The sequence below is a fragment of the Coloeus monedula genome, assembly GCF_965178545.1.
Source record: "Coloeus monedula genome assembly, chromosome: 7".
Lineage (NCBI taxonomy): Eukaryota > Metazoa > Chordata > Aves > Passeriformes > Corvidae > Coloeus > Coloeus monedula.
Window position 1 is genome coordinate 5,795,508 of NC_138787.1, and position 23,149 is coordinate 5,818,656.

A 23,149-nucleotide genomic window follows, 5' to 3' on the forward strand; every position below is an offset into this window, starting at 1 on the left:
CCTTTGGCTTCAATCACGTTCTCTTCTAAGGTAACTGCTCTTATACATGGGATGATCCTGTAAGAAGGTGTGGCATTAAAACCTTTGATTTTGAAATGATATTGTTTCAGTATCAAAATTTTGTATTGAGGGTTTGGGATGCCAAATGTACCAGGAGAGCAGTGAACATAAGTTTTCAAACATAGGAAATGGGAAAATTAAAAGTTAGAAGTGAAGAGTTTCTTGCTGATACTATGGGAATATGTGAAACCATTTCTGGTGAGACAGTGTTTGAAAAATAATTTACTGTGTTTCTTCCTGAACAGTTTTTGAATAATTGGGTGTTCTAGAATAAATGATGAACATACTTTTGTTTGATACCTGCAGTAAAAGCTTGGATATTACTTGATGGAGTAGCATTCTCTTTTTTTTTATCCATGGATTCCTGTTGCTTAATAGCTGCTGAATTTTCATAGCTTTTGAAGTGTCAGTGAACTTCGTTTCAGTGTCCTGCGTATAAAAAGTATCTGTTTGCAAGTTCAAAAAGAGTTTGTTTTATATCAAGGGAAGGAGAAGCACTTGACAGCTTGTATCATGTATAAACTGTGCTTCTCTTTCCAATTGCAACATATATATCCTTTTTTTCCTAAACTTTTTTTTTTCATTGTGGTGCTCACTTGCTAGTCTTTCTTAATTTACTTCAGAATTTTAAATGAGCAGTTCAAAAGGGCTGTAGGGAATGGGGGTTGGGTTTGGGCTATTATATCTTTAATTCAGACTGATAAACCGAAGTAAGTACATCATAGATGTCAAACTGTTTCTTTGTATTTAGGTGGAAAATGTTTTCAGAGGAAAACTCAGTTCTGTAGTTGTGCTGTTGAACTGTGTTTATAGTTTATGGCGGAGACTCATGACTTGGTGTATGAAAAAACACGTCATGTCACAGAATATCCTGCCTTGGAAGGGACCCACAAGGATCCTTGAGTCCAAGTCCTGGCCCTGTGCAGGACACCCCAAGAATCCCACCATGTGCCTGAGAGCACTGTCCTAACGCTTCTTAAACTCTTACTGGAGGCTCACAGTATTGTTCTCTGGGATCAGGAACAAAGTCTTGCTTGAAGGCATCTCTTCCTCAAATTCCGTAAGTGACTTTTATACAAGCAGATAGTGATAGGGCAAGGGGGAATGGTTTTAAACTAAGAGAGGAGAGATTTAGATTAGGTGTTAGGAAGGAATTCTTCCCTGTGAGGGTGCTGAGGCCCTGGCACAGGTTTCCCAGAGAAGCTGTGGCTGCCCAGTCCCTGGAAGCATTCAAGACCAGGTTGGATGGGGCTTGAAGTGTCCTGGACTATGGCAGGGATTGGATTGAGGTGAGCTGTAAGGTCCCTTCCAACCCAAACTGTTCAACACTGGATTTAACATATATGTGGTTTTTGTCATGCACCAGCAGTTGAGATGCCTCAACAGATTACTTTCCTTTTTCAACACGAGAGAAGTCAAATAAATAGGAAAGTAAATATGTAAAGATTGGACGTGGTGGTTTTTTATCCTGACTGTAGGACTGGTGCTGAGTGATGAGTGCCTCCAGGTTGTTGCCTTGGTGTTTGGGTGATTTTTTTGCAGGTTTATGTCTTGAGGTGGTACCTCAGATGTCTGTTTTGATTGTCATTGCCTTGAAACATTTTCAGCTGGTCTTTAAAAAGTTAGTATTTGAAGGTATTCCTAAATGGCCAACATGTGATGATTTTCAAGTATCCTTTGCTGCCCAGGGAGAAATCATGGGCATGTTTCTGAACTTTTTAGGGTAAATTAACTCAAATGTGACACGTAAGGGACAAAGAACTGGTTAATTGAATTTTTTGGAAGGTAACAATATGGAGATGTTGTGGCTAAGTGCTGAGCTCCTGGAGGAGCCCCCTTCTTGCAGGCTCTCCCTGCAGAAGGTGTCGGGGAAGCATGTCATGACTTGAAAAAGCCCCAAAATACTCATTTGCCACTGGGCAGAGCCAGGTAGGACATGCTGAAGATCAGAGGTTTGTTCCTGGCTTTTGTAACATAGTGTTATTTTCCTTTCTTTGCTATTTAGAATTTTTACTGGTTTAAGGTGTTACAAGTCTCAGTTTTTCCTCCACCTGTCTTTACTGCTCATAATATAACAAAAATAATTACTAAAATAAGCTTTTTTTCCCTAGTTTTGAATCCTGGCTGGTTCTTTCTCTGTAAAACTCACTGCAGCTGTCAATATATAAGGATTTTTGGTACTCAGTGGTAAACTTAAGAGTCTAAATTTTCATGAATTGTTTTTAGTTTGTTAGAGAATTATCGACTGGAGTAATGTTGTGTATAAGGAAGATAATATGAAATAAAAAGTAACTCAATGATATACTGAGATAAAAACTATTAGCAGTGTGTTTTCTCAGCATTAATTATAACTTTAAGCAATGCTCACGTAAGAAGAGAATTGTCAAGCTTGTTTTTAAAACACATTTTTGGTGGCTTCTGCCACAAATATGAGATTTTCACATCACACCTAATTTATAGCTTGTATTCCAAGAGTTTGGAAGTTTTTATTGTCGATATGGGAACACTAGGTTGGGACTTCGACTCTGAACTGAGTAATCTGGGCATTTTTCCTGCTTTGTGCTAAGACCAATGTAGTATTTGAATTAATCTTTTTATTTTTATTGGAAGATGCCAGCATGAAGTATTGGGAAATTGAAATGTCTTTAAAAAAAAAATAAGCTGGGATGAATTGATGCAACATGCTAGTATGTGGACTTTAAATATTGTGTCAGATCCCTTTTTGACCAAACCAGTTTAAGACCCGAGATGTGCATCTATTGGGTTGTGTTGTGCAGCCGTGCTCTGTGTAACTTGAATTCAGTGCAGGTTTCTGCAGGGTACCAGCACCCTCTCGTGGGCTGTGATTGTGATTTTGGAACCATTTTAGAATAGTCTTATCTTCACACTGGTAAGGCCCCATCAATATTTTTTTAGATCTAGGAGGTTATCTGTTAAATTAAAGCTGTCTGTTCTTTATCCAACAGCTGTGCCTATTTGTGGAAATAAAATTTCTCACAGCATCCCCGTTATCCTGTATCCTCCTTAGAATAAGAATCACAAACCAGTTTGGTTGGAAGAGATCTTAAAAATGGGGGTGTGTGTGTTTTACCCTACATCTATCTACCAGTTGTTTTCCATCCCACTGCTGGTAGTTGAGGGATTTTCCTGTTTTGCAGGAGAATACAGACTAGTGTCAGTGTTATCAAGAAACTGGTGTTTGGAAAGGGGGTTGTTGTATGAGGGGCCATTTTTATGGATTAAAATCAATCCCTAAAAATAAAAACAGAAGATCTAAATTAAAAAAAAATCTAACAAGATGAGAACTCTGGATTTGCTTTCAGGATAAGTTGGCTGTGATAACACAAGTTTATTTTGGTTTTAAACCATTATTTACCACATTTTTTTCTGACTCTCTCTCCTAGAAGGTGCAGAGATTGCAGATTGGGTTCTACTACGTAACTGCTTGTACCTCAGGGATCTTTCATGACCCCCAGTATTAGGAGCCTTGAGTCTTAATTCCTTTTTCTTAATTTTTTTTTTTTTTTTTTAACCAGCCAGGAATGTCCAGAATGGTCTGTCCCCCTCTCTTTGCTAGGGTTACAAAGGACTTCGCTCTGGGACTGTGTATGTGCAATATGGACTATTTATTTTTAGAGAATCAGAAATGTGTCCCTTTTAAGGTCAGGGGTTGCCATTTGTAATGCTCTTAAATTTTTAGAGAGCCAAACAATTAACTGAGTTTCCTCTTCTTTCAGGTTGCAGAATCAGCATGTCTCTCCAATAGTTAAAAAGGTAAGCACACTATATTTGCAAACATAGAACAGGATTCTCTGTTTTCTTATTGATGCATTTGGCTCATAAGTTGGAGGAGAAGAGACTTCATCTTAATTTATTTGAACACTTACATACTTTATTGTTATATCTATATCTTTTATTTGTAGTTTTACTCTAAATCCCTTCACGATTATTTGATCAGCACAGTTTGAAAATAGAGAGGATATTGGTTAGAAATATCTAAGGGAATGAAGTTGATGCTACAAAAACTTAGTTACCCTTCTGGGTGCAAATTTAATATGTGTGTATATGCAAATGAATGTGTATCCAATACATATTAATAAACTAAATAGGCAGAGCTGGCAGGTAGGACTTGAGAGTTTGCGGAGTGTTTGAGCAAAGCTTAATAGCTGATTTTGGTGGGAAAAGAGGAAATAAGTCGGATTTGTAAGTCTGTCTCCTAATCCCAACCATCAGCCTACCTGTGTGACTGGTTTTTTATCTTTTTATGAAGTAGCTTCAAGATATCTGAGTCTCTTTTAACCTCCTTTAAAACTATTCTAGATTTTTCTTCCAATTAGCTATTCTTTTTCTTAGCACTGGATAGCTGTATCAGTTATCTTTTAAATGATGTTGAAAATATTGATATTACTTACTGGGAGGTCTAGGCTGCTCAATTTTCTCTCTGAATAGTTACCACTTTTGCCTTGGAAGCACATTGTAAATACATTTCTGGTAGTCACAGGTATTTGAGGAGTCCTTCAGAAATAAAATATGTTAAAAATGAGATGTTCAGTCCTAACAGTAAACCAGTAAGGAGGTTACAGAGAAAGGAATAAATCTGCAAACATCTGAAGTTATTTCTAATTTGGAGCAGAGGTCTGGACTTCCTTGGTCCAGGAATAGATGCAACCTGAATTATTTGTGTAACAGCAGATGGCGCTGTTGGAATGGCTTGAATAAACTTCAAGCTGAGCAATAAACTCCAGCATGAGGTGTATCAGAGCTCTTGGGGTTCCCCATGTGCAGCCAGCAGCTCTGGATCTGAAATTTGCTGTGCAGAGTAACTTCTCAGGCTGTAGTTTAGCCCCTACTAATTCTAGCAGTTGCTGCTAATTTATATTCATTCTTGCTGAAGTACACAAAACTAAAAGGAAAACTGCTGTTGGCCTCTAATATTGTCCTTGTGCTTGAAAAATACACAACTTGCTTGTGGGAGCAAAAAACTAAAAAATCTTTGAAAGTGCTTACAAAATACAGTGTATGACTTTCTTCAAAGAGTATGTAAAGTAAGCTGATAATAGGGGCCAAATCCATAAGTAAATGAGATTAGCAAGGGTGGTTTTGGTGCGTGGAGATTTTAACGTGATATATATATATAAATTTATCATATGATATGTGATGTATATGCATATACTTTATATATATGTAAAATAGGGGCTGCAGCATGGCCTCAAGCCTCCTGCTGCCAGAGGACCTGATGGGTAAGGACTAGAGATGCCACCTGAGGAATGAGGTAACTCTTAGAAAAATTAAAAAATTACAAAAATCAGAAAAATATAAGAATTTGGGATCCTAGTGGCTCAAGAGGTATGCCCCAGGAGCGCAGGGATGTGAGATCTTTCGGCTTAAACAGCACTGGACCTCTGGTGGAATAACTTGCAGTGCTGGGCTGACTTTTAGCTAGTCTAAAAGTCAAAGAAAAAATTATTAAAGGCTCCTAAATAGGAGTAAGGCGTAAGTGCCCAGCACTGGCGTCTACTACACCTGGAATCTGCAGTGGTCTGCACCTGCTCTGAGGCTGACTCGCTATTTTATAGTGCCTTTGCTCCGCCCCAGTCCGCCCACAGACCGCCCATGGCACACCCCTTTGGTCCCAAGTGATTGGTGCTTCCCTTTTGACAGATCATCTCTGTCTACCAATGGCTCGTCGTTGTCAGGGGGGTAGTAGCAGCTGGAGTAAGGGTGGTAACATGCCCTCATTTAAGATTCAGGTTGCCGTGGAGCTTAGTTACAGACCAAGGCTGAAGGTCTAAAATTGGCTGTTGGCTGTTAGAAACTGGGGTTTGGAGCTGGTTCTGAGACTTAAGGAGCAAAGTAGAAACCCTTAAAATAAATATTAAAATACATCTAACACATCTTAAAACATTTGTAAAAGTATACAGAGAACATGAGAAAAACAACTGTTACAGTGTACAAGTGGTTTAAAGTTGGAAAGGGATTTTTAACTGGGACACTTTTAACTGGGGGATTTTAACTGGAACTGGTGCAGAAAAACTGCTTCGAACAAGTGAAAACACTAACAGCAGAACTTGATGTTTGTACCTGGACTGATGGGTGAACATTAACACTCAAAAATTGTTTAACCCAAATTTAACTAATTAAAACACTTAACATGCAAAGACCAAACTAATTAGGGATTTCATGTATGACACCACAGCTGCAGGGTCTCTAAGTTGGGCTCACAAATCCCTCATCACAAAACTCCATCTATCACAAGCCATAAATCCATGGAAAAATAGACTGGCTTTGTTCCACTGGGTGGCAGAGGGGAGAACTGAGGAGATGCTGAAGTTTTCTACCAGTCTGGCTGTGTTGCTTCTGATCTTGCCTGGGTTAGTTTATCTCTGGGATTTGAGTGGAATATGCTTGAGTTGTTTAGTGTCTCTGCTTTCCTGGTTCAGTGATGCAGGTGAAATGGGAGTATTGCAGATGGGGTAGGTCCCAAATTCCACCTGGGAACTGCTTTTTCTTTGGAGAGAAGGCAGCCCATTTTCTCCTTGATGCCTCAGTGGGTGTCAAATCTGTGAAATACAAGATGTTATGGGATTTACTGCTTCCAGCACACACATTAACGCTGAATGCCATAGTTTTGTTCTGTGTGCAGCATTTACTTCCTTGCACTTGGTTTTCAGCCTGCTTTTGTCTAATCATGTGGACATTATAAATTTAAGGGTATTGAGTATTTAACTTCATACATATTACAGTTTGCTTATTACAGGGTTGTTCAGCCTGGAGAAGAGAAGACAAGGCTCTAGAAAACCTCATTGTGACCTCCCAATACCTAAAGGGGGCTTACGAAAAAGAGGGAGAGTGACTTTTCATGCGGGCAGATAGTGATAAAAGAAGAAGGAATAGTTTTAAACTATAGGAAGAGATTTAGATTAGAAGTTAAAAGGAAATTGTTCTCTGTGAGGGTGGTGAGGCCCAGAGAAGCTGTGGCTGCCCCATTGCTGGAATCATTCAAGAGTAGGTTGAACAGGGCTTGGAGCAACCTGGTCTAGTGGAAGGTGTCCTTGCCCATGGCAGGGGCTGGAAAGAGATGAGCTTTAAGATCCCTTCCAACTCAAACCACTGGTCTATGATTTGATTCTATGATATTTTTTATTTCCTAAAACTGTTAATGTCACACATGCAGTGGGTCACCAAGTTTCTCTCCCAAGTGCACTGTGTATGTTCTTCAGACAATAGTCAGATTTTAGAGACCTTTTTGTCCCTTCAAAGCTGTCATCCGGCAAGGCCTTGTCTCAGGCCTCCCTCCTGAGTGTTGTACCCTAGTGTCACTGCCTTGGGGAGCAAACGTTGGTAGAGTTAGGAGCTGCTTTTGGGGAGGAGAGCTACAAAAGTGACCTGGAGAAGTCTCTTTTCCATCTTTACAGCAAATTTTGTGAATGATATCTCTGACAGGTTAGGGCAGATAAAGTAATTATTAAAAGCAAAATCACTTTTGACTTCAGATAGCTAATGCAGCAACTCTTCCCCCAGAAGGAAGGAGAAGTACACATCATTGTGTGTCTCTTTCTTAGCTGTGCTGAGAACAACGTGGTAAAAATTTAAGCAGCTGAAGGAATTATGGTAAAGAGCTCAGTAGTTGCACAGAATGCTCTTCGCATTTTACAAAGTGTGCCATTTTCTCAAAGGTGCAAAATGAATTCTCATCCCCCTATGGGGTGTTTTTTCCCTTTCTCTCCGTGTCATTATTGTTGTTCCTTCAATGCTGTGTAGATGTAGATACCTCACCCTCCATGTTCTTGGTCTGTCACACACAGCTTATTGTGTATTGAACTGTGAAACTTGGCCTGAAACTGTTAATTGGCCTGCAGAACACCACACCAAATTAGGCACAGCACTAGTTTGGGGAGTTGCTCTTAGAAGGGACTCATGTCCTCCTGAGTTTCTTGGTGGTGAACATGTGACTGTGGCATGACTATGTTATTGATGGCTTGTTTCTCCGTGGTAAGTTCTTTCTAAATTGTGTCAACTGAGCTCAAAGGTTCCTGTTCCTCTTTCTTCATCCTTAGAAAAGTAGTGTCTAATAACATGGATGCCGAAGTAGAACTTCAGCTCCTCTGAACTGGGGAAGTTTGAAGCTTTTAGTGCTTAGGCTTCAGACAAAAATAATTACAGTCACTCAGTCTCTGCTTTCCATCACTGTCTGGAGATATAAAAGCTGTGATCTGGGGAATGAGTGCCAGCAGGTAGAGCTCCTTGTCAGCCCATCAGCCCAGTTCCAGTGGTGAGCTTGAGCATGTTGGGTTTGGTTAGTGAAGTACTGCTAATTTAAGATGCCAGTGGCAAAGTTTTTCAAAAAATGCCAGCCTGGATAGTTGTCAAAATATGATGGTGCATGTAAGTCATCTACCAGAATTCATCTAGATTCTATAATGTGCTGCGTTCCTGATGTACTGAGAAATAAAGGTCTGAGAGCAGCTGGAGGCGACTGGTCAGAGAAATCTCATCACTGTAGTAACACACTGAAGAAACCTGTGGAGCATGCCCCTGTAGGCATTCCCTGCTGGAATGTGCTTTTTTGTCCTGTGAGGTTTAATCTGAGGGTAGGATTAAAGGATAGCTGCAACCCTCAGCCTGAGCTGGTGATCTGTAGGATCTACAGGATCAACATATGTTTTTTGGTCACTCAGATGGGGAGACAGGATGATATCACATTATCCCATAATGTCACATGTTATGTTTTAGTTTGTGAAAAGGCTGGAAAATACCACAGGTAATGTTGACAATAGGAGGCCTCTTGGTCAGGCCTGGCATAGAAACCCTTGTATGGAAAATCTGTGACTAAAGTATGTTTGAGATTAGCATATATACGTATTCCTGCTATTTCCAAATACATTTTGTGCCTTTTGAGGCAGTGTGTGAAATGTGAACACAAGAAACTGTTGTAAAGGGTGCTGAAAGCATTTTGTTTCATGCACTAGGCTATATAAATATTTCCTTGCTTATGTCTCTCCTTGTTTCTGAGCTACAGGACTGAAGACTTGCCCTCCTTTATTAATAACAAAATAAGGTTAATTGAGCTTTTCCACACCTAGCAGTGAGGATGTCTTTGATCTAGTCTTTCTAAGAGAACTGTCCTTCCTTGCCCCTTCTGTGTGACAAAGGGTTGTCACACGTGCCTCTGGCAGTGGGTTGGGGTGAGCTGCATTCTTAACTCACCTTTGTTCACTGGGCTGTGCACTGGTGTGTTCCAGGGTTCCAGGGGCTGGGTAGAGAGAGCACAGGGTTAACCCTCCTTTTGGAAATACGTTCTGCCGCTTTGGGAGGGGGTGAGGAGGTGACACAGGCGGTAGGGGGGTGTGTGGCATCATGTCAAGCCATGGCTCTGGGCATGGGGACCCTCTGCAGCACAGCCTGACTGCGCTGGATACGCAGGAGGACGAAGTGATCTGAGAGGAAAGGTAGGGTTTGAATTGCTGCATTTAATTGCTGAAACAAAGGAGTTGGTGGAGGGGTAGTGGTGGTGTTTGTAAACATAGTTTTAAGGTGAGGTTTGAACCTCTTTGTTAAGTCCAACTTCAGTGTTAGCACTTTGGATTCATAAGAAATCCGGTTTGTTGGAAATATTTTGAGCAAGATCCATGTTTTATTTCACTTTGCTTTCAAAGTTTGGAAGGAGAGAACTTTTTAACAAATGTGAAACTTCTCTAAAACTGCAGCTTTCTGACTTACATTGTTTTCTAACAGTTTTGTTTCATCTGTCAGGTTAATGCGGTATTTTGCATATATGCCATTTGCTGAATGTAAAGTGTTGTTAGCTGCTAAATTTCCCTTTCAAGACATATTTAGGTTTTCTCTCAGTAATGAGAATAAACCAAGATAACTCTTAAGGTCTTTCACAACTCTTTTTTGCATGCAGTCGATACCTAGGATAGTCAAACAGAAGAAATGCAAGTGATCTCTAAGTCCTCCTGTGGTGTGTGCTTGCTATAGTTAACATTTACTTAAAAATCTCTCAGGTAGTCTCCTGTGAAAATAAAGGCAAATTCTCTTGTGTTGGCTGCTGCATTTTTAGGTACTTCTGATGTTCTTCCTATCTTTGGAAATACTCTACAGGAATTAGACTTTAAAACCAGGAGAGGATTAAAAGTATGCTTTCTCCTGGCTCCACTTAAATTAGCATTCATTTAGATGCTGTTTTCCTGTTTGATATGGCCGGCTTTTAATGCATCTAGGAAAAGAAAGGTTTTTGTAGTCAGAACATTTCAGGGTGTGCTGCTATGCAGAATCCCTTGGCTTTGGTGAGTCAGTTTAGGAAGGAGCTGGGTGGAGGTTTGGTGCTCTGTGTTACGAACAAAAAAACTCCCCTCTGCTACACCAGCATAGTTCAGTCAAACCCTCAATTTATTTTATCAGTATACCTGGGAGGAAACATGGAGCTGGCTTCTCCCACAGCCCCATTCCACACAGAACTTGCTGTAAGTACACTGACCCAAATCACTTTGTATTTATGGCAGTCATTCCTTGTTGCTGTTTTTCCAAGTTTGTTAATCTCTGAACAGCAGTTAAGCTTTTTCCTTTACTCTTACACTTTTTTTCCCAAATAAAAGATTTTTCCAGTGCTGAGAATGTTACTGTAGTTGTGTCCCTTATCTGAGAGCAGGATTTTAGGAACAAAACGTGAGAGTTTATCATATCGTGGTGTCCAAGGCAGATGCACAGCTTCAGTGAAGTCCTTTTGGAAGGTGTCCTTGCTCAGATGCCAGATGACCATTGCCCAACCTCACGTGGAGGCTTTGTGTCTGTAGGACCTGAGATGTTCCTGGATGTCAGTTGCTAAACTGGTTATTTACAGGCAGTGAATGTGTTTATTAATGCAGTTTTGCTGCTCAAATAAAAGTTTAGAAGGTCAAAGAAGTCAGAAATGCTGTTCCTTCTTCAAAGTGAAATGATAACTGAATCAGTAATGTTTTCAAAAGTAACCAAGCATGCCTTGGCAAGAGAGGAAGCTTTTTTTTGTAGTGAGCAGCCCAGGCTCAGAGTCCATTTTGTGAAAGAATCTCCCCTCTCTTTCTGAAAGCATACATAGATCCTATTTTATATGGAAGGACTTTGAAAAACGTTTTTTCTTCTTATCAAATCCTCTACATTTGAAAGCCAGGTGGGAAAAAACCCCCATGGATTACATTGGGAGGAAGTTTGGAAGATAAATGTGTATGCAGAGTACTGAGTTCATTCTCTCTGCCCAGCTCAGTACTGTCTCCTACACATTATTCGTAGAATCATACCATGTTAAGGGGTTGGGATGGACTTTAGAGATCATCCAGTACCAGCTGTGGGCAGGGACACCTCCCACTAGAGCAGGTTGCTCAAGGCCTTATCCAGCCTGGCTTTGAACAGTGCTGGGGTTGGGGAACCCACAACATTTCACACTGTTTAAATATCTAATTCATTCTCTTCCAAGTATTTTTGACTTGAAGTGGGTGGTTGTTAGCAATTAGTTGTAATAGAAATAGTTGTATAAGACACACACAGTCTTGTAGTGATGTGCTTAGAGTAAGGGAGGCTTAGCAGGCTGCCTTGGGAAGTGGTGGAATCACCATCTCTGGAATTGCTCTGGAAACAAACAGACATGGCATTTCATGCTTTGGTTTAGTGGGGGCATGCTCTTACTCAGTAAAAGGCTGGCCTTGATCTTGAAGGTTTGAAGTCAGTGGTTCTGTGACCCTTAGGTTCTTTACCAGAGTGATCTGCTGGTGCAGTTGTGGGGACTGGAGAGAGGAGCTGAGTGCTGCTAACTGTACTCATGTATTTTTTTATAAAGAAAGGATTAGGGAAAAAGGTGATTATTCTTTATTTGGCAAGAGTAGTCTAACTCTTAAACATATATGGTTAAAGCTTAAAACAGAGCTTAGTGTCATTTGGCTGCATTAATACTGTAGGGTTGCATCTCTTAGGTGGCTTAGGGCTCTTCTGTTAACTGTCCTTCTTGGCTGTTAATCTTCCTTGATGCTTCCTGAATATGTTTTAGCACAGTTACTGAAATTATTTTAAAACCCCCCAAAACGATACAGATATTTATGCAAATGGAGTTTCTGTTTGCTTCTGCTTTTAGCAGAGAGGTGCTTGCCTTTTCTCTCCTTCAGGCTGTAGGGTGAGTTGCTGAGCCCAGGCTGATCACCCAGCTCCTCAGGAGGGTTTATCCATGGTGTGGAAGTGAGGGGCAGCTCTACAGCCTTTTTCACTTCTAGCTTGGCTCAGGGAGCTCACTGATCACCTTGGTAGGAGTTAAACCAGGAATTGTTCAAGTCTTTTGTCCTTGAGTGCAAAGTTGCAGGAGTAACTGGAGCAGGTGTGATGTGCTAATTAAGGTGATAATTATTTACAAGTCCTATTGATTACAGTCAACTAATATCCTCTTGTTACAGTGGAGTGTGCTGATGCTGTGTAATGCAAACTGTCTCAGGGGTTGGGCAGAAGGGGTTATAGTGGATGGGGTGACATCAGGTGTGTGTTCAGTCACTAGTGGGGTTCCACAGGGCTCCGTCCTTGTCCCTGTGCTCTTCAGCATCTTAATAAACAGTCTGGAGACAGAAATCAAAGGAATACTAAATAAGTTTGCTGCCAGTACTAAATTGGAAGGAGCTGTTGACTCCCTCAAGGGCAGAAGGGCTCTGTAGAGAGACCTTTACAAATTTGAGGGCTGGGCAGTCACCAACCGTAAGAAGTTTAACAAGGACAAGTGCTGGATTCTGCACATGGGGTGAGGCAACCCTGGCTGTGTGTACAGACCAGGAAATGAGAGGCTGGAGAGCAGTACTGTGGAAGGGACCTATGAGGCTCCTGGCTGATGGCAAGTTGAGTAGGAGTCATCAGTACCCTGGCAGCCAGGAGGGACATCAGGCACAGCATCGCCAGCTGGGCAAGGGAGGAGATTGTCCTGCTTGCTCTGGGCTGGTGTGGCCTCACCTTGAATCCTAGCACAGGTTTGAGCACTACAATACAAAAAAGACATGAAGCTATTAGAGAATGTCCAAAGGAGGCTGCGAAGAAAGTGAAGAGTCTGGAGGGGAAGCCATAGGAGGAACAGCTAAGGGCACTTGGCTTGCTCAGCCTGGAGGAGAGACGGTCTCTCCCTGTGGGGAGACTTCGTTGTGGTCTTCATCCTCCCACTCTGGCCTTCGACAGCTTGGGGCTGCATCTTTCAGTCACTGACAATCATCTCAGTTTTAGGAGGGATCTTTGGTCAGGATTTACCCAAACAGCCCAGTGCCAAGCCAGGGCCCAGGCTGCTGCTTTTAAAGGACATTCAATACTTTACCTTACAAGTTGCTACCTTAAAACCTAAATATCCCCTCCCTGTTTTCCAGACAGAAGCAGTCTCCGCCAGCCAAGAAACCAGCAAAGATATTTCACAATGGATGCAGACGATGAAGAAAACATGAGTAAGATGTGTTTATTTACATAGTAATAAACTAATAGTTTCTGAAAGTGATTTTTTTTTTTCCCAAGCACAGGGGCGACTGCAAAGAAACTTTGGATGCGGAAAAGACAATACTTAAATGTGGTGAAGAAGGGTGAATTGGAGCTTTTGCATTAACAGTGTTTTAAATATGTTAATATAATTACACCTTCTGTATTACACTTTATACCTTAGATTTTTCTTACAGCAGCTGACTAATCAAATAAAATATTTCCCTGTTTTGAACCGGCAGTGAGGAAGGGAGGGATAATAGCAGTAGTGCCCATGCCAAGGGTTAAGTACTGGTAAGGAGTGAGTGGTAAGATGAAGGGGATGGAGTTGAAGAGTACAATATGATGGAGGGAAGGCAGAAACGGAGAAAGGACAAGGCAAAGGAGGAGCTGGAAGAGCTCTGTGTAGGTCTCACATAGCCTGATGATTCTCTTTAGATGTTGATTGTCCCAACCCTGAACAACTAAATTATTAAAGTGATTTTAAAGCACAAAAATAGTCAAATAAAGAAATCATCTTGATGCATACTGATGCAGCCAAGTGTGTGAGTGCTAACTCTGGGGTATAATCAAGGTCTCATAACTTGTGAGAAAAGTATTCTCATTAAACCATTCTAAAATATTTTTACTGTTATTTGCCTTTCAGCTATCTCTTTCTTTTTGTGACTCAGAGAATTGTTCTGTTGCTGCTGTGCTGTGCCTGACTGTAAATAATTGTATATTATGTAATAACAAATGTGCTTCTTTTTCCCTCAAGTGGCAGTGGCTAAAGAGTGCATCTGGCAAAGGTGACAAAGCCCAGCAATCGCTTTGGAGCAGAAGAGTTGTAATTCAGTCTACAGGAGTTACAGAACAATTTTAGGGGGAGATGAGGAAGTTAGATCATTGTGTTAAAAATAAAGCAAACAAACCCAAACCAAAAATCCTCACCCTGCCAAAAAAACCAAAACCAAAGCAAAAATTATTACCTGAAATAAAATTAATCTTTTTTCCTTAGTGAAACAGTGAACTCAACTGGAATATGCTTGGTTTAATTTTCTTTTCCTTTATATATAAGAAATTACTTCAAATGGATGTTTTAGCTGTTTCTAAAAGTGGCCTCCCTAAGGAGGCCATCAAAAAGTAGTGTAATTGGGTAATTCACAGAAGATTTTTATTTTTGATAAAGCATCCCTTTTCTCAATAATGGTATAGCTCAGCATGAATAGAAGGTGCCTTCCTGAGCTGGAGAAATATAATCCCTTTATAGGGGCATTCTTTAATTCCGTGTCATTAAGCAAAACACTAAATTTTTGTCAGCTTCTGGGTTTTTTTGTGTTAGTGCATCATTATGGGAAACCATTCAAGGACTTTGTTATTTTGTCAGAAGCCTGGCTCAGTGGAACTGTTTAGGGAATGCATTTGTTTAACTTCAGTTTTGAGATGTCAGAACCTTGGCTAAGCCCGGTTCATATAAAGTGCAAGATGATCTTCCTTTGTGTGCCCACGCAAACATAATGAATTTGAAATGTTAAATCATCTGATGGGGGGGGGGGGGGGAGGGAGGGAGAAATCAAAGTTTAAATTTTAAATTTTTAAGTTCTTTGCTTTGATTTGTGCAGGGATACATGTTTTTTAAACTTTTTATCTCTCCTTAGTTTTATGTCTCTTAAAATAGTGAAGTGGCATATTAGAAGCTGCCTATTAAATATTTTATTATTTTATAACTGCATTTGGGGAAACTATCTTAAAGGAAGGGAAGGTGAGCTATGCAGTCTTTGTAGCCTGTGGTTGCATAATGAGAATTCCTCTGCAGAAGCCAGAATTAAGATTTTTTTTTTTTTGGTTCAGATGAAATATAAGACAGTGATGATGTCTTACATTAATAAATTAATATCCCTGACAAACAGTGTTTCAGACTTCAATTTTTAGTGTTTTCCTTCTTTATCCTTTGGTCATAGAGATGTTACAAGATATTTGGGGACAGATACGGTTTTTTAGAATGTTTTTATTTGTTTTCTGTTGCTTTGCGTGTCTGGTGTGTCTGCATCACTCTGAACGCTTGGGACACAAGTATGTGATTCTCCTGACCGTTGTCTTTGATCTGTGTGATCTGTTTGCTCCTTTTTCTAAAAAATGCTCAGAAGAGAGCATGTGGTTTTTTCTGCTTCTTTTTTAATGAAAAAAAAGACTTATTTAGAATTTCCCCAGGCCAGTAAATTAGAACAGCAGTATAAAGGGGTAGCTAGAACCATCTTTTGGTTCAGCTAAGAGTCATCTGAATTTAATTAATTGTGTTCCAGATTAGACAGAGCAGGGGGAGTGTTGTCTCTCAGCAAGCAGGTAATGGAAGGTCCCCAACGGATAAAATATCTTGATGGCAGACACTTTTTAATTACAGGGAATAAACCCAAAAATAAGCCAGCACATCCAGACAGAAGATTTATTTCTTTCCTGGCATGAAAAATTCCCCATGCCTCTTTCCTGCTTTGAGTGTTCTTGTAAGCACTCAGATGAGATCTGGGGGCAGGACTGTCCTTCAGCTGAAGTTGTTGGTGTCAGCTATGATTTTTGCTAAGGTGGCTTCCACAGACATCAATCAAATCTCTAATTGAAGCTGCCAGCTCTTTTTAATGACTAGAAAATACACCAATCTCATGAAAAATACCCAGTTTTTAAATCATGGGTTGTATAAATGTTTAAGAAAACAGGATCTCAATCAAGTGTTTTTATATATGTTAATACTGCATTAAAGCCTTAAATACACAGCAGGTGTGATGGACCTCAAAGGGCTCTCTAATAAAAGCATTCATTCCTTGAAACATTAGATGTAAAGACTGGAAATACTAGCGATTTCTCTAAAATCATGCACAACATGTGGTGTTTAATATTAGAATCATCAAACTTTAAAATCCAGCAAATAAAACCCAGGAGATGCATTAAGACTAGCAGGTGGAGGATCAAATAATGCAATGGGAGATGTTTTAATGCCATTGGTAATGAAGTGGTGAAGTGCCTTGCTCAGGACATCATGGATGCTATGAGTTTATGGGGTCTTTAAAAGCCATTAGAAAACTTTCTTTGGGGGGGAAAAAAAGCACATGTGGCTCCCTGCTATGATCTCTGGGAGAGCCCCAGAGCTGCGAGGCTGCCCTGGGGAGGGTCACTGTATCCTTATGCTGGTGTGATACCCTCTCCTGGGGTCTGGTGGTCCTGTCACTGATGGGGAACTGGGCAAGGTGAGGAAGAGCCAGGAGCGCCATTCCTAACTTCCCTGGAAGGGTGGCATGCCTGGGGAAGGCATCAGGGAGCGGCTGGCCTGAAGGCGTTAGTCTATGTCTGAACATGGACAAGGTTAGAGGTGACATGTCTGACTTTAACAGGTTAAGTTTTGACTAATCTGTGAGATCTTCCCAAGCCCTCAGGTAATTAGAGGGCCTCAGCACTGCTGCGCAGGACAGGCTGAGGAAAAGGACCAAAAGCAAACCTTCGCCCTCTGTCTGACAGGGAGGGACCTTTCCTTGCAGTCCAGCAACTCTGTGGGTTCAAACAAGCACAGGTCCTTTTGGTTTGCACAGGAAGTCCTACTTTCCATCACATACTTGGATTTGGATCAACTCCACAGTGTTACCTCCTTTCCTGGTCTGTTGGTTTGATTCAGGATCAGCTCCCTATGTGCTTTCTTTCCAAGTTTCTTCCACCCTGCAGATGCTCCAAAGCTAACAAAGCCTAGTAGCTCTCAGGCAAGGAGTAGTTTTCTTTCCTTCTCTCTTAATGAGACAAGGTAAGCATGCAAGTTTATTTCCTGCTCCCTACAAGTCCCTCCTCTCTTTCAGGACATCGTTTCCCTTACCTGATGAAGGAGTTAGTTCAGCTGCCGTGCTTATATGCAAAAATTACTCTTTTTAATGTTCAGCTGGAGTCTGTTCAACTCCTGTTTTCTTTCTGTGGTTTCCACAGGCACTGGTAGTTTTCATATAAAAAGAAATGAAACCAGAGACCATTAATTAGTATTAATGATTTCTGTTTATCCTGAAAGTCTTGGTGGTTGATAACAAATACCTGGTGCCACCAGTAAGGGCAGTGTTCCAGAAATGATGTTTTACATGAGATGTAAGAAGCTCACTGTAAGGAAAGATTTAAAAATGTCCTCCATTGTCCTTAGATTCCTCCACCATAAATTTATATTTTTATGAAGAATATATGCATGAACACTGTATTGACAGTTGTGGCCCTATAGCCTTCGTTCTCCAGGCAATGTTTGTGGTTTGTGGCTGAACAAGAGATACTTGATTAAATCTAGCAGATTTCTAGCAATTAAATGCTTCAGAATTTCAATTCTTGACCAAATTTAATTAACTTAATTGCATGACCAGTACTGTACAATTCTTTGTTGTGCTGCTATGCTTTAACAAAATGTGTTCCTACTTTGGCTTTTTCTTTTGATATTTTTTTTTCCTTCCCTTTTTTCTCTTTGAGCACCGAAAGGAGTAACCTATCGAGCTTTTGCTGGAGGATGTTATAAATGAAAATTTAGTAACCATTCCATCAGCTTTGTAACCTGGGCGAAGTGATGTGTGCATGGTAGAGGATTCTTAGGGAAGACTGAAAAGTGTCACAGAAATGTGTCACTATGAAAGAGAGCTTCCTTCCACCTTGGTTTGCTCTAATTTCAATGAGCATTTACCACCTTGGATCAGTGTAGATGTAATACAGATCTATTGAAGTTTTGGAACAGGAGAGTTAAAAATACTTGACCTATTAAATTTTCATTCATAAATGCTAATAGAAAGCACAAATAGTTAATTTTCTAAGTTTCTTTATCAGGGTGAAAATGAGGTCTTTGAACTTATAGCAAATTTAATTCCTTAAATACAGCTCTGATATCATTGCCACAACTTATATTTTTAAAAACAAATCATTAAATTAATATTATATTGTCTCCCCTGCCCTCTCATTAAAATATTATCACTATGACTGGGCAGCTTTTGTCACAGTTCTGTTGTGCATAGCCTTAGAGAGGATCTCTAGCGATTTTTGGGTTTGTAACTCCATGACTGCAGTTTTCTCAACAAGGAATTACTCTCTGTAAATGATGAATAAGAGATCTTTTTAACAGAAGGCTGTGTGGAAATATGTAGTCTTGTGGCCATGCTGGCACAGTGGGCAGCTGTATTTCCTGAGAAAATTGGGATGAGGTGAAATGAATGTTTAGGAAAGGTATAAAAAAGAACTGAATTTGAAAAATATGGAATAGCTAAACAGAAACAAAAGCATTCAAACACTCTTCAGTCATGGTACCTATCAAAGGGCTGCCTAATTTTTTATTGCTCTGAATGAAGGTTTTATTTATGTAGTTTTTCAATTTAAGCAACTAAAATCACTGAGATAAAAAAGTAACGTGACTAAACTGATAATATAATAGAAATAAATATCTGGCTCAGAGTTGTGGTCTTAAGCATCCATTTTTATTTTACTAATGGCAGTTGTTTGTTTTGTGGGCATATGTTGCTATATATATGTATATGTATATATATATGTAAAGAATTTTTTAGGCTAAATGTAACTTAAAAGTAAAAGTTTTTTTTCCAGCATAATTAAAATGAAAAAAAAAGTTATAGTGATTTTTTGCTGTACAGTTGTATCAAGTGTGTAGTTTGAAGATTGTGTTAATTCTTGAATTATTGAGAGGTTTGTTACATTATCATCATCTCCAGTTGTATTACAAAAATATTTAACCTGTGAGCACACATCACTTAACCAGTTACAAAGAGAGATAAAGGAATCTATAAATTTTGCATTTACAAGATCCTGCACCGAAGGCATTGTAAGTTACTCTTTCTGGGCACCGCAGGTTCGAGCAGCACCGACATTAAAGAAAACCGCAATGTGGACAACGTTCCCCCGAAGGACAGCGCCGGCCAGGGGCCCGGGGAGGGGACCCTGCTCTCCAACGGTGGTGGCAGCAGCAGCAGGAAGAGACCTCTGGAGGAAGGCAACAATGGCCATTCCAAATTTCGCCCCAAGAAGAGGAAGAAAATGCCTGGCCCTGTTCTGCCAAAGAATGCCCTGATGCAGCTTAATGAGATTAAACCTGGTTTACAATACAAACTCCTCTCCCAGACAGGGCCGGTCCACGCCCCCATGTTTGTGATGGCAGTGGAGGTCAATGGGCAGGTGTTTGAGGGGTCTGGCCCGACAAAAAAGAAAGCCAAGCTTCATGCTGCTGAGAAGGCTCTGCGCTCCTTCGTCCAGTTCCCAAATGCCTCAGAAGCCCACCTGGCCATGGGCAGGACTCTGTCGGTCAACACGGACTTCACATCCGACCAAGCGGATTTCCCCGACACCCTTTTCAACGGGTTTGAGACACCAGTCCCTTCTGACGCTTCCTTTTATCTGGGGTCCAATGGGGACGGGTCCTTTGGCTCGGGCGGGGACTACGGATTGCCATCATCTGCCATAGCCAGCAGCCTTTCCCAGTCGCCTCTCCCCCCACCCTCACCCTACCCCACAGCCAGTGGGAAGAACCCCGTCATGATCCTCAACGAGCTGCGCCCGGGGCTGAAGTACGAGTTCCTCTCGGAGAGCGGAGAGAGCCACGCCAAAAACTTTGTCATGGCTGTGGCGGTGGATGGTCAGACTTTCGAAGGCTCGGGAAGGAATAAAAAGCTGGCAAAAGCTCGGGCTGCTCAGTCAGCCCTGGCATCCCTGTTTAACATGCAGCTGGACCAGACTCCATCTCGCCAGCCCATTCCCAGCGAGGGGCTCCAGTTACACTTGCCACAGGTGAGAAACCCTTTGGGTGTTGTGGATGGCTTTGGGTAATGACCAAGAGGAGTCAAGTCATGTGTATTGAATCAGTTTGCACAGCATTTCTGCTTCCGTAGATATGTGCGTGTATATAGACATATATATAATATATGTTTATATGTATTAGGTGATTTATCCAGTTGTAGCTTCTGACAATGTGTGTTCTCTTGCACAGAGAAGAGACTTTGTTTCTGATGTTTTCTACCTTGACCATGTTGCGTAAGAGAGCCTCAGTGCCAGCCTGAATAATGGTTTGTGCTGGGGAAAGATTGAATCACACCTTCCTCATCTCAGGCAGCAAGACTTAGATGGAGTTCAAGTGAGAATTACTGCTTTAAGTGAAGTTATTATTTGATGCAACAGTTTTTAGCAGAGAAGAAAATCATTCTCTCCTGCAAACAGAAATTGTTGGAAGTCAAGATCAGATTAAGTGAGGCTGATGCAACTGCCACTGATTTCCAGGGTGTAAACACATTCCATATGCATGTATCCAGGATGTGTGGTTAAATGGCTGTCATCTGAAGGGTTGGGCTCTAGGCAAATGAATTAATATGCATATGGAAGTTGCTTAGGCAAGTAAATCTGGCTGAGAAATAATTTATATCAAACAGTTAGTGAACTAGAGAAGATATCAAATATACTGGACACAGACTAGAAATTTAAAATCACTAGAATGGAGTAATTTTGAATTTTTTTTAATGCAGAAGAATTCTCCTCTCTTGTTTATGTATCTTCCCAGTCAAACTACACTAATAATTGTTTGACTACTGTCTTTCTACTGCATCTCTTGGGTCCTTTTAATGATACTATATGCCCATCTAAATTAAAATATTTGCCTGTGAATTCTTTAGTAACTTTCTGTTTTAGAATTTCAAGGCTTTGACCTTTTCTATCTCAAAACCATTGTTCTAGATTTCATTAAAATTCTGACATACTGTTCTGATTTGATAATGTGGGGTCAAAGAGTATAAGTAGATGTTGTGACTATTTTAAATACATTGTTTTTGCAAGATACATGGACAATATGCATATTTTAGAACTTCGTATATGGTTTCATTTTAACGTTGCACAATTATTGTGTTACTGATAAATGTTTCCTTCATTTTCAAATCCAGGATCATGCTGTTTTGGGTAGTTATGATTTCTTCAGTAGATTCAGTGATTTCTGTGCTTTTTAAAAGCAGAGTACATTCTCTGCTTTTAGAAGTAGATTTGACCCCAGACACCAAAAAAATTTCACTGCCAGTAATTCATGTGTTATTAGTTCTTGCATCAGTAAAATGGTGAAAACTGGAACTGGAAGAGGGAAGTGTGAAAAGCCCAAGCTGAGCTGGGAAAGATCTTACATGGGTGCTGCCTCGTTTAGACCAAATTTCAAGTAATCTTTTTATTCAGGGGCTTTTGATCAGCTTGTCATCAGGGTGTCATCAAGCACTTCACTGTGTTGCTTTGCTTTGAATTTTAATTAACTGTTATTGGAATTACATTAGGTCTTTTACGTATTAGTGATTTTGGTCTGTGTGTATTTAATGATTTAAGCATTTGTGGTGTTTAGATGTCCTGCTTTATTTATCTTCTTTTTTTAAAGTCTGTGAGTTGTTTAATTTTTTTAGATAGTGATAACTGTGTAAAAGACTGTTAAATTCAGAGATAATCCTAAAGTGGGTGAAGTCACAAAAATTTGAGAGTGCAGGAATGATGTAAATGAGGATAGGATTTGATATAACATGTGGGCCAAATAAAATGTTGATTGGGTTGGAAAAAATGAAAGCTAGAAATATGCAAGGGGAGGAAATATTCAAATACCAAATGCTTAGGGGAAATAAAAGATGTACAGTGTAGTTGTGCTAGTGAAGATGTTGGAATTGACTGCCTGGGTGGCAGATCCAAACCTGCCTGTAGCTCATTTGTGATGAGAAGAATGGAGTTGAGATGAGAGATGATCCCTGTGACAGTGGTGGTTGTGAGTATGGCTGAAAAATCTTGTCTGTGACCCCACCAGACCTCCTGAGAGCTGCAGGTGCCCCAAAGAGAGTTAAATGCAGAAACACATGTGCAAAGTATCAAAGGGTACAGAAGGGTTGCTGCAATCAAAAATTGATTGTTGTGAAATGGGTGTGAGAATAACCTTACGGTCTGTACAGGGGGTTATCGAGGTGCTGATCCTGTGGTTCAGTTTTTCAATTCAAGCTTGTCTGCTTGCTCACAGCTTGGCCTGTTGTTCATCCTGTTGTCAGGGATGAAGGAAGGTTCCCTGCAGTGAGGAACATCTCTGTGCTGGGAAAGTGAGTTAAACTCGGGAACACACTCAACGTGTGCCTCAAAGCGGGTAAAAGTGTCCCACTGAAGAACTCAGTAGCTGTGCATTTATCACCTGGCAGTGGGTGTGGTGGGATTGTACAGGTTGTCACACTTGCATTAGAGGGACTTGCCTCTCCAAAACAAAGAAAATATTTTTATGGTTAGCTCTGCTTTGGGAACTGATCAAAAAATCATAGAATCACAGAATGGTTTGGGTTGGAAGAAACCTAAAGATTATCTTATTCCCACCCCCTTCCATGGGTAGGGACACCTTCCACTATTCCAGGTTGCTCCAAGCCCTGTCCAACCTGCCCTTGAACACTTCCAGGATTGGGGCAGCCATAGCTTCTCAGTGCCAGGGCCTCACCACTCTCACAGGGAAGAATTTCTTCCCAATATCCCATCTAACCCAGCCCTTTGTCAGTAGGAAGCCATTCCCCCTTCTCCTTCACTCCAGGCCCTTGTCCTGAAGTCCGTCTCCAGAGCCCCTTCAGGCACTGGAAGGGCCTCTAAGGTCTCCCTGGATCCTTCTCTTCTC

The 23,149-nt window shown here is 40.7% G+C and overlaps 1 protein-coding gene across 1 annotated transcript in view; it reads left to right on the forward strand.

Annotated features, from left to right (window-relative positions):
• Positions 1-13,450: 13,450 nt before the first annotated feature.
• The window catches only part of ADARB1 (adenosine deaminase RNA specific B1), a 36,728-nt gene continuing 27,029 nt past the window's right edge, over positions 13,451-23,149 (forward strand). The window contains exons 1-2 of the mRNA XM_082285211.1: positions 13,451-13,493; positions 19,355-20,286. Coding sequence (XP_082141337.1) covers positions 13,466-13,493; positions 19,355-20,286 — 960 coding nt within the window. The 5' untranslated portion in view covers positions 13,451-13,465. The remainder of the gene's footprint in view (positions 13,494-19,354; positions 20,287-23,149) is intronic.